Source organism: Maniola hyperantus, chromosome 11, assembly GCF_902806685.2.
Source record: "Maniola hyperantus chromosome 11, iAphHyp1.2, whole genome shotgun sequence".
NCBI classification, from domain to species: Eukaryota; Metazoa; Arthropoda; class Insecta; order Lepidoptera; family Nymphalidae; genus Maniola; species Maniola hyperantus.
In genome coordinates, this window is record NC_048546.1 from 14,729,847 (window position 1) to 14,744,343 (window position 14,497).

The 14,497-nt window shown below is 37.4% G+C and overlaps 1 protein-coding gene across 6 annotated transcripts; it reads left to right on the forward strand.

Annotated features, from left to right (window-relative positions):
• The first annotated feature begins 766 nt into the window (after positions 1 to 766).
• On the forward strand, positions 767 to 14,443 carry LOC117986726 (organic cation transporter protein-like). 6 transcript variants are annotated; one of them, XM_069501735.1, is made up of 8 exons: positions 767 to 885; positions 4,449 to 4,720; positions 6,495 to 6,735; positions 7,415 to 7,670; positions 8,362 to 8,690; positions 9,988 to 10,282; positions 11,271 to 11,452; positions 12,287 to 14,443. In XM_069501735.1, exons 2-8 carry the CDS (start codon positions 4,518 to 4,520, stop codon positions 12,464 to 12,466), a joined length of 1,686 nt encoding a protein of 561 aa, XP_069357836.1. In that variant the 5' UTR covers positions 767 to 885; positions 4,449 to 4,517; the 3' UTR covers positions 12,467 to 14,443. The 6 variants fall into 6 exon arrangements, with proteins under 6 accessions (XP_069357836.1, XP_069357837.1, XP_069357839.1 ...); XM_069501736.1 differs by having other exon boundaries at positions 768 to 881; XM_069501738.1 differs by having other exon boundaries at positions 768 to 826.
• Positions 14,444 to 14,497: the final 54 nt, after the last annotated feature.

Below are 14,497 nucleotides of genomic sequence, written 5' to 3' on the forward strand. Positions count from 1 at the left end.
TTTTTTTGTGTGATCTAACCCTAAATTCACGGTTTTCAGATTTTTACCCAAATGTCAAAATCAAAATCAAAATCAAAATCTATTTATTTGTTGAAATAGGTATATGTAAGGTGTTGGTACAATTTTTATGTCACTCTATTTCATGCCTATGTGAGGCGTACAAATTTTAGCCTTAAAACTATAAAAGTATACAATTACGTCGACATAGGTTGCGCTAACAATCAACTATATTATTATAATTATTATACATCTAATCTATAAGCTAACATTAATTTAAATTAATTTTAACTATTACTTTAATATTTACATACTTTAATCTTTACTTATACTAACTTTAACCATTTTAAAAATAATAAAAATAAATAAAAATTTGTTTTAGAATGTACACGTAAAGCCCTTTCACATGATAGGAACCCCACTTTATATAGTTATCTTATATTGAAAATGGAAAATACTAATTATTAGTTCATGACCACAATTTTTTTTGTGTTATGTAACCACAAATTCACGGATTTCAGATTTTTCCCCTAATGTCTGCTATAAGACCTACCTACCTGCCAAATTTCATGATTCTAGGTCAACGGGAAGTAGGTACCCTGCAGGTTTCTTGACGGACAGACAACAAAGTGATCCTATAAGGGTTCCGTTTTCCTTTTGAGGTACGGAACCCTAAAAAGTAGGGACCTACTACTAAACTAAGCTAATAATGGACCTGTCGATTTTGGTAGAAATATTTGGTATCTGAATTTGTCAGCGCAATTCGGTACGGAGAGCGTAACCGTGAGCACGTATACCTACGTGCCTCGTAATTTGATGTTTAACAACAGTACTTAAAAATTTATTTTTTGCCTATTTTACCTTATCAACAAAGTTCCTATTACGTCAGTAAGTAAAGGCAAGTGTGTGAATAAATAGCGAAAAGTTTCAGTTTAGAAGTGAGATTTACAAATAAGTAGGTACCTAATTTGTTGAGTCTAACGAATTACAAGTGGTACAAGTTAACTAACTAGTGTCAGTGACTGAGTGAATGCATCAAACTTGACTTGACCTTAAGTCTCAGAATAAATACCTTTAGAAGTAGCCCTAATGTGACTCTTACTGTTAAAACGAGATAGCTAAATGCATTTAAGCTCTTATTAGAACGTGACAAAATAATTGTTTTTGGCCTTATCACCCTGGCCATTTTTTTTGTTTGTCAAGATGTCTTTGGTTGTGCGATCTTGACAATCAACGTGAAGTGAGGTTATGTTGACTCAAGTGTTTAAAAGAAATAATTGATTTGTTTTGTTGTTTTTTGATTTTGAAGTTATTATAATATATGCAATGGTGGGTTTAAGTATACTAACTAGGCTACAATAGCCGAAGCGAACGTTAAATAGAAGGAATAACATTTCACAAGCAAGTACCTCTGCTTGAGCGAGAGGGACTGAGGGGGCCACGCTAGTTGCATATCTGAGTGTATATCTGTGGAGTGAATGCATCAAACTTGACTTGACCTTAAGTCTACCTTAAGGCGTCAAGGCACAGAGTGGAGTTGTTCGAGGCGCGGCTACGTGTTTTTATCAACTTAAACTGAGCTCTTTTACTTTGATATACGGTTGAAATTGTTATGATGAAAAAAAACAGGCCAAGTGCGTGTCGGGTCACGCGTAGTGCAGGGTTCCGTAGTCACAACTTAGCCATGATAGTTTTCCTTTAAAATTGATTATATATACTAATGCTGTGAATTTTTTCACATTCCTATAATATATTTACTACCATTTGGCAGAAAAAGGTGGGGGCACTTGACTCTAATAAAAATTAGCACTTTAAAACATCATATTTTACAAACAGATCTAGAAATCGAAAAATGATGTTCCCACACCCACAGTATTTTCAAAAGACCTATTCAACAATACCTCGCATTATGGGGTAGACGAGGAAAAAAAATCATGCCCACTACATGTAGAGGAGCTAGCCTAAAAAAAATATTTATCACAATTTTATTTTACCACTTTGTCGGCGTGATTAATATTATTATACCCATGCCAAATTACAGATTTCTAGCACTAATACAAATAGTCTCTGAGATTAAACGGAATGTCTGTCGGTCTGTCTGTCAAGAAACCTACAGGGTACTTCCCATTGATCTAGAATCTAGCTAGAACCATGAAATCATATGAAAGTGCTTCACCTGTGCATTCTTAAACAGATTTTTGTTTATTTTCATCATAGTTTTTGATTTATCGTGCAAAATGTCGAAAAAATACGACTGTAGTATGGGCCCCTCGGTGCGCGAACCTGACTCGCACTTGGCCGGTTTTTTATGTTTATTGGTCTAATTCATAAAACCAATACTGTAAAGTGCCACTGACGTTCTAATTAAATGTAGGTAAATAAGCAAAAATAATAATGGTATAAAATATAATTGTGAGTTGAGTCAGTCACACCGTTCACTCCTACCTACCTACTACCTATATCTATTTATATCTATAGTGACTATGGCTCACGATACATGGTAGGTACTTCTTTGGATTTTTAGAGTTCCGTACCTCAAAAGGAAAAACGGAACCCTTATAGGATCACTTTGTTGTCTGTCTGACAAGAAACCTGCAGGGTACCTACTTCCCGTTGACCTAGAATCATGAAAATTGGCAGGTAGGTAGTTCTTATAGCAGACATTGGGGGAAAAATCTGAAAACCGTGAATTTGTGGTTACATCACACAAAAAAAATTGTGGTCATGAACTAATAATTTGTATTTTCCATTTTCAATATAAGATAACTATATCAAGTGGGGTATCATGTGAAAGGGATTTACTTGTACATTCTAAAACAAATTTTTATTTATTTTTATGCATAATAGTTTTTGATTTATCGTGCAAAATGTCGAAAACATACGACTGTGTTGTTTGTCTGTCTGTCTGTCCATCTGTCTGTCTGTCAAGAAACCTACAGGGTACATCCCGTTGACCTAGAATTATGACAATTGGCAGGTAGGTAGGTCTTATAGCAGACATTAGGGGAATAATCTGAAAACCGTGAATTTGTGGTTATATCACACACAAAAAATTAAATTGCGGTCATGAAATAAAAATTAGTATTTTCAATTTTCGTAGTAAGATAACTAAGTATAATATCAAGTGGGGTATCTTTATATGAAACGGCTTCACCTGTGCATTTTAAAACAGATTTTTATTTATTTTTATGCATCATAGTTTTTGAATCGTGCAAAATGTTGGAGAAATACGACTGTAGTACGGAACCCTCGGTGCGCGAGCCTGACTCGCACTTGGCCGGTTTTTTAAAATTAGAATGTTCGCGCTTATTATGTGCCTATTATCATATTCACTGACAAATTACTCCGCACAAGACATTTATTGTGGGACAGTACAGTACGTGGCAGAAAATAATGTACATCGACCTTTAGAAAGTGATAGCGGCTTATGGAGCATTGTCCCTGGCCTTGAGACCGAAAAAACGTTACATAGGTATGAGTGACAGAGACAACGCTCTACAAAGCCGAAATCTCATCCTAAAGGTGAAATGTATGGAAAAGTCTGGGCCGTCCGGGCGCAAAGTTGCACGCTTTTTATAAATATTTACATTTAAAATTCTATGTGCTCTGGTACCTTTACCTTTCGTATTTACGTTACGTTGAACGTAAATACGAAATTTTATTGAAATTGGTATCAATCAAATAAAACTGGTTTTTCTCCTAACGGTCGTGTAAAAAAATGCGTATTTTGGGGAAACTTCGCGATTTTTTTGTATCGAGCCAAGATGTGCCAATCGTGTTTTGGCTCTAGTAAACTAAAGAATATCTTTAATTTTTTATATTATATTAAAAAATAAAACAAACAAATTCGTAGTTTTTGACTTGATTCTTTGCGCCTAGCGCCTTAATTTCTGCCGCATATTGTACCTACATAAGTAAGTCAACACTGATAAGTGTATTTTTGCACTTGTGTTTTAAACAATGTGGTCTCAATGCATAAGTAAGTAGGCTTTAAATGAGTATGAGAAGAATCCGCGAAATGAGATAACGTATCGCTTATAAATAAAACTTTATTTGCAAAAAAATTTGGCACAAAAATTTTTAACCATGCTCCCAAAGAAGTAAAAACTGTGTCATGCGAGCCAGTGCCTTCCCATAAGTTAGTCCCATAGTTAGGATTACATAGGATTTTTTCTACTGTGCAAAACACTTATTTTATTATCTAATTAACTTATATAACTTAATAATAAAATCTAAATGAAAATAAAAAATTACATATTTACACAAATTAAAGAGAATATACCAAAATAGTAAAATTCACAAAATGATTTTTTTATAAAGAATACCTATTAGCCATGTTAAATGTCTAATATTCCCCTTTCCTCTCCAACTAAGCGTCAAGCTTGTGCTAGGAGTAGGTACGACAAAAGTGCAACGGGCGGGGTTTGAACCGTCGACCTTTCGGTTTTCAGTCCTCTCCTTTACCCGTTGAGCTATTATACCCGTATCAAAAACCAAGTTTATATCTCGATTTGAGAACAATGAAAAGTAATGTGAAAACAAGTGGAGGCGAGGAAGATACAAGTGTATATCAGAAGCCTTTAGGTCTTGACGATGTTTTGTCCACCGAACTGGGCCAGTTTGGATGGTTCCAAATGAGGAACATGCTGCTAGCAGCTTTGCCTATTATACTTTGTGGTATGATGAACGAGTACATATTCTCAGCGGCTGCGATACCACACAGGTGATATGATTGGAATTATTTTTAGAAATAAAAATAGAAATAGAAATATTATTCACTAGCTTATGCTCGCGACTTTGTCCGCATGGACTACACAAATTTCAAACCCCTATTTTACCCTCTTAGGGGTTGAATTTTCAAATATCCTTTCTTAGCGGATGCCTCCGTCATAATAGCTATCTGCCAAATTTCAACCTGATCCGTCCAGTAGTTTGAGCTGTGCGTTGATAGATCCGTCAGTCAGTCAGTCAGTCACCTTTTCCTTTTATATATTTAGATTCAAAGAGAATAGCAGATCCTGACCCAACAAATTACACACAATGTAAATTAATGATAATTATCATAGTATTAATTAACCACTTAAAAATTAAAAATTGTGATTTTAAACTTGCGGATGTTTTTATTAGTTCCACAATAATATTATAGGTAAATTGCAATATAACCTAGATTCATTATGTGACTTAATCTTAGATTTAATGAAAACCGCAAGTTCTAGAGGTGTTAGATCCTATGTTTAGTTATCAGTGATGAAACTGCAACAAAATGCTGCAATTATACCATACATGTAAATATAATATAATAAAATGGGTAACGGTTCTATAGAAATTCTGGCATTGTCCTTTATAAGTGTATATAATAAGTATATTATTGTATTATTACCAGCTATTGTTACAAGTGCTTTTGAACCATCAAAAAAATGTACCATTGGTTCGTTATGCCTTTACTACCGAAAAGAACCAGAACAAAGAAACTGGACGGTTGCTCGTTTCAAATATTCAATTTTAAATAATACTATGCCATTATTGTATAATAATTAATGTACTTAATTGTAGACATTACTGGACGTATCTAGTTAAGTATACATAACCATTTTTGCCGGTAAATAATAAAAATTTAATTATTCCACACGTTCTGAATAGTTCTCATTACTTTGGTAAGTGCATTTTTTATTTTACCTTGTTTACGATAGTTTGAAGTACGGAATCATGCATGCATCATTATTACGAAAACAACATTGAAACTGGGAACATTGGATCGTGGTTGCTTTGAAGAGTTCTTGCAGTTCACGAAGGCGAGTGAACTTTACTTGTGGTTACGTTGTATACATGGTCATTGCGTATGTGTGCGTGCATGTCGGACCAATCAGGCGCGAGCAAGCGCTGGCAAACGCACACATATTTTAGTAGGACACCTTATTATCACAAGCATGATCCACTCGCGCCGTCGTGAAATGCAAGAACCGTTCCGTTACGATGCTGTGCAGAAACCAAAGGCGCATGGGTTTAATAAAAACTGCTTTACCCCTTCCAGGTTACCCCGCTTCCATCTTAGACTGCATTCATCACCTACCAAGGGTGCAGTCAAGGACTAAGGGATGATTCATGCCAACACGTGGCGGGCACGAGCCGTGCCACGTACAAGTTCATATTACACTTGGTGTAATAGGCACGTACGGAGCGCGGAAAACTCGTACAAGGCTCGTGCCCGGCACGGTGAAGCATAAATCATCCTTTACTTGTATCTGAATAAAAATATATAATATGTAAAAATAAGTAAAAAATCCATCGATATAAATGACAAGATACATACCCAAGCGAACAAAATTTTTCACGGTTTTGGAACCAAATAAATCAGCGCCACCTCTTAGATACTAATGAACGACTCGTTTGAAATCCACGTCAGACGTCACTGAGGTTGCATTGGTGCTAAATAAACATTTTAGGACCAATGAGTCGGTGCCATTTTGCTTGTTCAATGAAAAAATCTTATATTTTAGGTGTCGCATCCCTGAATGTGGTGAAGATGAGTATAGATTACAAACATTTGATCGTGAGTGGATCAAAAACTCGACTCCAGAATCGGATACAGGGGTTAAAAGTTGTGAAAGGTATGCCCCTGTGAATGACGTAGAGTCTATGGGGACATTGGAGTCCTGCCCTGCGACTCTGTTCAACAAATCCAAAACTATACCTTGCGACAGTTTCGTCTACGCCACGGATAACACAGTCGTATATGAAGTTAGTATCCACAAGTTCATTAATTTATTAGTAACTGGCTGACCCGGCGAACTTCGTACTGCCTAACAGTAGTTTTTTTTAATACTTACAATTTTTAATTTTTTCTCTCCGTAAGACCCATCCACGTACTTCAAGGAATTATCATAAAAAAGAATTAGTGAAATCGGTTCAGCTGTTCTCGAGATTTGCGCTTAGCAACACATTCAGCGATTCATCCATACTATCCATATCCATACTAATATTATAAATGCGAAAGTGTGTCTGTATGTCTGTCTGTCTGATAGCTTTTCACGGCCCAACCGTTTACCCGATTCTGATGAAATTTGGTACAGAGTTAGCTTATATCCCGGGGAAGGATATAGGCTACTTTTTATTCCGGAAAATTAAAGAGTTCCTTAATAGATCAGTCAGTCAGTCAGTCAGTCACCTTTTCCTTTTATATATTTAGAGATTAACTAGCTTATGCTCGCGACTTCGTTCGCGTGGATTACACAAATTTCAAACCCCTATTTCTTTAGAGGTTGAATTTTCAAAATTTTTTTCTTAGCGGATGCCTACGTCATAATAACTACCTACATATCAGCCCAATCCGTCCAGTAGTTTGAGCTGTGCGTTGATAGATCAGTCAGTCAGTCAGTCACCTTTTGCTTTTATATATTTAGAGTTTTATTTTATGTAGTTCGACCTTGGATGCCAAGAATGGATGCGAGCACTAGCTGGTACCATGAACAGCCTGGGGACCCTGTTCGCCTTGCCCGTCACGGGCTATATCTCGGATCGCTTCGGCCGAAGGACAGCTCTCATCATCAGCGTCTTCAATATGGGGTTGTTTGGAGCCATCCGAGCCTTCTCTGTCACGTACCCGATGTACTTGCTTCTTCAATTCCTGCAGACTACTTTTGGGGCCGGCGCATATAGTTCAGCGTATATTTTTGGTAAATATTTCTTAAATAATACTTTGTACTATGCGTTTTAATTATTAAGAAGAGCCCCACTGTTATTTGATTAATGCCAATCGTGTACATATTTGAGCTATTTTTTATTTTTGTTTTTATTGTTAACCATAAATCTGCATATGCAATTACGAATTTTGCAAAATCGCGAATTTGGAAAACGAATTTTTGGTTAAATAATAAAGGAGGCTGGCGAGAATGGACCCACATTAAAACATTTGTTAGTTAGATTATTTGGCAAATGTTTCTTTTGTTTTGCGTAATTTGTTTTGTGTGATTTGATTAGTTTTTGAAAACGTTTTTTGATGAAAATATGATCATTTGTTTTACGTTTTTTGTCAATCATTAGTGAACCGTAATTTTGTTAATTGAAATACCTACTCTTTGATTTAAACTTAATCTGTTTCTTCGATCCAGCACTATTCCATGTTCTATTACGTAAACTTACAGGTATTAATATGAGTCCCTAATAAATTGCTAATGTGCGTGGCCGCCATTTTAGTGACGTCAGCACTAGACTGATGTTTCGAGCTGATGGTATATTTTTACTTGAATATACGTAAAATGACGTCAAAAAGACGTCATTTCGATGTTAATGAGATACGGTTCCAGCGTAATAGCAATTTGCGAGACTTATGAGTGGTTGCCTACTCAAAATATTTTGTTGTTTCAGTCGCAGAACTTGTTGGCCCAAAATATCGAGTACTCGCAAGTGCAGCTTCAATCTCACTGTTTGCAACAGGAGAAGTGCTTCTGGGAAGCGTGGCGTGGCTGTTCACCGAATGGCGTGCAATGATTATGGTCATTCATATCCCGTGTTTCATTATCGTCGCATATTACTGGTTGCTAACGGAAAGCGTGAGATGGTTGCTCTCGAAAAAGAAATTCACGGAGGCTAAAGAAATTTTGGAAACAGTTGCCAAAGTAAACAAAACGTATATCAGTGAAAAGTCTCTGGATTTGCTTACGAGTTCTACACCAGATTTGCCTACAACAATTAATGTGAGCATTATTATTTATTTATCAGTACCCTTATTATAAATGCGAAAGTGTGTTTATATATATATATTTTATATTTATTTTTATTTAGACAAAACGAAAAGTGAATAATTTACACCACACTTTTAGACCAAAGCACTAGATAAAAAGCCGAGACTGGTGTTAGCAGTTTGCAGCCCAAATAGACCGTAGTCTGTGCTGCGTAGTTTGTTTGTTGGTTTTTTAGTTTGTCCTTCAATCACGTCGCAACGGTGCAACGCAATCAAAGAGTTCCCACGGGATTTTTAAAAAAGCCACGCGGATGAAGTCACGGTCATCAGCTGCTAGTAAAGTAATATGTTTTTTTTATCGAAATCTTGCATTGAAGGAAGTTTCCAGATAAATGCAAATCCAAACCTTGACTTCAAGTGCATTAAAGCACTCATATATAAAACAAACTAGCTGATGCCCGCGACTTCGTTCGCGTGGAATTAGGTTTATTAAAAATCCCGTTTAAACTCCTTGATTTTCCGGGATAAAAAGTATGTCACTCTCCAGGTCTTTATCTACACATACAAAAAATCACGTCAATCCGTTGCACCGTTGCGACGTGATTAAAGGACAAACCAACAAACAAACACATTTTCGCATTTATAATAAGGGTACTAATTAGAATGCATCATGTATATCATAGTAGAAGTTAATATTTTATATTTTATGTAATAATATTATATTATTCGCTTATGCTCGCGACTTCATCCGCGGGGACTACACAAATTTCAAACCCCCATTTCACCCCCTTAGAGGTTGAATTTTCAAAAATCTTAATAATAGCTATCTGCGTGCCAAATTTCAGCCCGATCCGTCCAGTAGTTTGAGCTGTGCGTTGATAGATCAGTCAGTCAGTCACCTTTTCCTTTAGACTACATAAAATATGCTTGAAATTGGTGCTGGGCTAGACTTTTCTTATCTAACTAGGCCCTTCGGCCGCGTAATTGTAGGTCGTATTATAGGTAAAAAAAACAAGAAAAAAACAAAAACAAAAAAAAACAAAAGGCGACCTTATATATTTTTTGCAATGAAATGTTCATATTGGTTTATGTTGCTGTTAAAACCATTATACCATTATATATAAAAAAAAAAAATTAATAACCACCAGTGGCGTACAGGTCATAGAGACATAAATGCACTGCTTACCCCAGTTGCTCAGCATATTTTTCATTATGACCTGCCAGTAAATAGGTTCCTACCTAACTAATGCCTACCCTGGCTTCAAACACTGTGCAGTGTGCACGCCACTGATTACCCACTTATTTTTTAGGCAGAGAGTCCTGGATTGGTACGCACTATAATACGCTCTCCAGTTCTACTTAGAAGGGTGTGCACAACCCCAGTGTGGTGGATCACTACAACCTTTGTGTTCTATGGACTGTCCATCAACTCTACGGGTCTCTCTCACACCAAACACCTCAACTTCATCTTGACTGCCCTCATCGAGATCCCTGGTTACTTTATCGCGGCGTTAGTTCTGGACAGATTTGGACGAAGAGCTACCGTCTCTACGGGTTTCTTTTTTAGTGCCGCTTGCAATATTGTTTTTGTCTTTGTGCCTTTGGGTAAGTTTTGTCTAATGACAGAGAGAATTGAGTATTTTACTACTTTTGAATTTGATAAGTATTATTACTTTATTATAAACTAGGATGAAAATAATGACGTACCTACGCCGAAAAAAATATCAAAATCCAACAAAGATTTACAAAGTTACAGGCTACAAGCATTTTAATTTTGGAGTGGGAGGGTCTTCTATCCCTTTCTCGCAAAACGAAAATTTGTACGAAACCGCACGAAGCTACTATGGCATTTGTCAAAATGACGTCATTTCTATATCTGTCTATGCTATCTCTGTCTAATCAGAAATATTTAAATGCTTAAAACTTTTTTATTATTTGATCGATTTAATTAGTTTTTTCAGTTTACGTCATTATTTTTATTCTAGTTTATAATGAAGTAATAAAATATTGGAGTCAAATACCCAATTCAACGTCAAGAGTAGGTACGCATCTATACAGTACGCGACAGGAATTAATGAATGACATTTCGGCTTTGTAGAGTGTGTCTCTGTCACTCATACCTATATGGCATTTTGTCGGTCTCAACGACTCTACAAATCTGCGGGGTGATTACGTAAAACGTTGCAGTAGCGACAGCAACGCGACAGCAGTAGCAACGCGATAGTTCATTTGCTGTCTCTCTTCTTCTTATTATTATTTTGTTTTGTGACTGTTGCTATCTCTTATTTTATTTAATAGGAAGCCAACGGTATATACAATGAAATAATCCATACTAATATTATAAACGCGAAAGTGTGTCTGTCTGTCTGTCTGTCTGACAGTCTGCAAGCTTTTCACGGCCCAACAGTTTGACCGATTTCGATGAAATTTGGTACAGAGTTAGCTTATATCCTGGGGAAGGACATAGGCTACTTTTTATCCCGGAAAATTAAAGAGTTCCCAAGGGATTTTTAAAAATCTAATTCCACGCGTATGAAGTCGCGGGCATCAGCTAGTTAATAATAATTAATAATTTTTATTATAATAATTGTAGGCTATACGATTCCACGGCTGATCACGTACCTGCTGGGGAAGCTGGGCATCTCCGTGGTGGCGCTGTCCCTGTACCTGTACACGTCGGAGCTGTACCCCACGGAGTTCCGCCACACGCTGCTCGGCTTCTCGTCCATGATCGGTCGGATTGGAGCCATCACGGCACCTTTGACTCCAGTACTTGTAAGTTTTTAGGGTTCCGTACCCTGTTGAGGTAAGCTGTGATAGCCTAGTGGTTAGGACGGCCGCCTCCTAATCGGAGGTCGGGGGTTCGATCCCGGGTACGCATCGCTAACTTTTCGGAGTTATGTGCGTTTTAAGTAATTAAATATCACTTGCGCGCGCGCGGACGGACTCCCTTGAAAAAGGACCCCGTATGGGTTCGAAACTAGTCGGGCTAACGTCGACTACACACGTGAGTAAGCCGGGACAGATAGTATTTATAAATATCATTTGCTTTAACGGTGAAGGAAAACATCGTGAGGAAACCTGCATGCCTGAGAGTTCTCCATAATGTTCTCAAAGGTGTGTGAAGTCCACATGGCCAGCGTGGTAGACTATGACCAAAACCCTTCTCACTCTGAGAGGAGACCCGTGCTCTGTAGTGAGCCGGCGCGGCGATGGGTTGATCATGATGATGATAGGATCACTTCGTTATCTGTCTGACTGTCTTTCTGTCAACTAACTCTAGCGTCCAGTTTGTTTTACTTTGACGTCATTTGAAGTAAAAATATATCACAGCTTGAAACTTCAGTCTAGTGCTGACGTCACTAAAATGGCGGCCACGCGCATTAGCACTTATAAAAAAAAAAAAAAATCTTTTTTATTCGTATAAACTTTTACAAGTACTTACGAATGGTCGGATGCATCTACCACTGGTTCGGAATGCCTTTCCTACCGAGAAGAACCAGCAAGAAACTCGGCGGTTGCTCTTTTCAAATATTTGCTATATATACAACAGTGACCCTCTTTCGACAGTAAATATAAATCCATTTAAAATTGCCGCTTCGTTTCCAGATGACCTATTACCATGGCATCCCCTCGTTGCTGTTCGGTGGTATGGGCATCATCGCCGGTGTGCTGGTGCTCACGCAGCCGGAGACCCTGGGCTGCAAGATGCCTGACACCCTGGCTGAAGCGGAAGCCATCGGGAAACCAGGACCTGCAATAATAACAACTACTGTACATAAATACTAGTTATCAAATCTTCGATTGAAGTTTATTATAATTCAAAATGTTGTTCGTCTAGTGCAGGATTGCGATATAACCTGGCGATAAGTATGACGATTTAGTTTAAGATGTTTACGGGTTAACCTAAGAGGATATAGCAGTAATTATAGAGCCTCAATAGCTCAACGGGTAAAGGAGTGGACTGAAAACCGAAAGGTCGACGTTCAATCCCCGCCCGTTGCAATATTGTCGTACCTACTCCTAGCACAAGCTTGACGCTTAGTTGGAGAGGAAAGGGGTATATTAGTCATTTAAAATGGCTAATATTCTTTACAAAAAAATAAAAAAAAAACAAAATGTTGTTCGTCTAGTCCAGGATTTCGATATAACCTGGTGATAAGTGTGACGATGTAGTTTAAGATGTTTACGGGTTAATATAAGAGGACATAGCAGTAATTATGAAATCCATAGACCAAAACCTACATCGTACCTAAACGACATCGTACTAGTACACTAAATCGCTTTCCCAGTAGGGTGGTTTTGTATGTAACCGAATTTGGCCACAGCAGCCAATCTCCATAGAGATTAGCAGACTGCGCGGGATATATTATAGTGCACAAGTGTGTGAACAAACACTGGAGCACTCTGTATTTAGGTACTGACTCTTATAACCCGATGGGACGAAAATCTAACACGACCGGAGAAAGATCAGGTGCAGGACCGATGGCTTTACGTGCTCTCCAAGGCACAGAGTTAACAGTTGAGACCCCCAACTTTCAAACTCCCAGGCTCAGGATACAGAATTCTGAGCTCCCAGGCTAGCACTGAGAATTTTTTAGACCAATGTAAGTTTTCCTGGTTTCGTTGATAGTGGTGTGATGATGATGCTTCTGACTTCGTCCGCGAGGATTTAGGGTTTCCAAAATCTTGTAAGAGTTCCGTATGCCGAATAGCTCAAGTTTTATATGGAAGATGTTGAAGAAATGTCCTTGAATGTTTTGCAAGAAAGATATTGGTAAAGTTTAACTTGCCGCGCCGAGTTACTTGCTGGTTCTTCTCGGTATGAACGCCATTCCGAACCAGTGGTAAACTAAACTAGTTGTCTTCTATTCTATTCTAGAACAGTTTCAAATAGCTATGATGCTATACAGGTTGTAACCAGAACGCTGGGAAAAACGAAGTCAGGTAGAAGTACTGATGATTACTGATAATATTATGATACCACAAAAAAGAAAGCGAAAAAATATATAAAAATTCCTACATTTTGTGAAAGTTTACGATATATTATATTAGACCGACAGATAGACAGACAACAAAGTGATCCTATAAGGGTTCTGTTTTTCCTTTTGAAGTACGGAACCCTAAAAACGCGATTCTTTTATAAAAAAATCCCATATTTTGTAAAAGTTCACGATATAACTAATGCAAATAAAACATCTGACTGACGCTAGAGGTCAACGAACGTTGCGTAAGTAGGCCACTTGGAGTCAATGCCGCGTCGCAAGTGGGGCATTGACCCGACTTGTGCACGCTATACATTGCGGATTTGAAAAATACTAAATCGCTAAATCTACAAAATGTGGTAAATAGTTACTGGTATTGGATTGTGTTTAGGTAGTATAACAATAGCGCCAAGTTTTTGTTAGCGTTTTGGTTACATCCTGTATATTATCGACTTGTATGAGACTTGTACTAGATGAAGCCCGCGACTGCGTTCGCGTGTATTTTGGTTTTTTAAAGATCCCGTGGGAACTCTTTGATTTTCCGTGATTAAAGATTCTTCGGCCTTCTAGGATACAATATATCATCGCGCTAGTACAAATTGGTTACACTGCTGAAGCTGGGCTGTGAAACGAAAACAGACGGACAGACAGACATTGTAGCATTCATAATATTAAAGTGTGGACTATGTAATGAATAAATATGATGTATGTTAAGAATAGATATAGTTCAATTATTAGGTATACTATTAATTTAAGTAAGCAATATAATTAAAATTATGCCCAAAATTAATATTAGTGTTTTTTTGTGGAGCCTAGTTGAGATTTAACCACAAGG

What these genes read in the sequence shown, in the direction of transcription:
- LOC117986726 (XM_069501735.1), top strand. Translation starts at nt 4,518, where the DNA reads ATGAAAAGTAATGTGAAAACAAGTGGAGGCGAGGAAGATACAAGTGTA. An exon ending in GCGGCTGCGATACCACACAG is followed by an intron (nt 4,721 to 6,494) that starts GTGATATGATTG and finishes CTTATATTTTAG; the next exon opens with GTGTCGCATCCCTGAATGTG. An exon ending in CACCTTTGACTCCAGTACTT is followed by an intron (nt 11,453 to 12,286) that starts GTAAGTTTTTAG and finishes CTTCGTTTCCAG; the next exon opens with ATGACCTATTACCATGGCAT.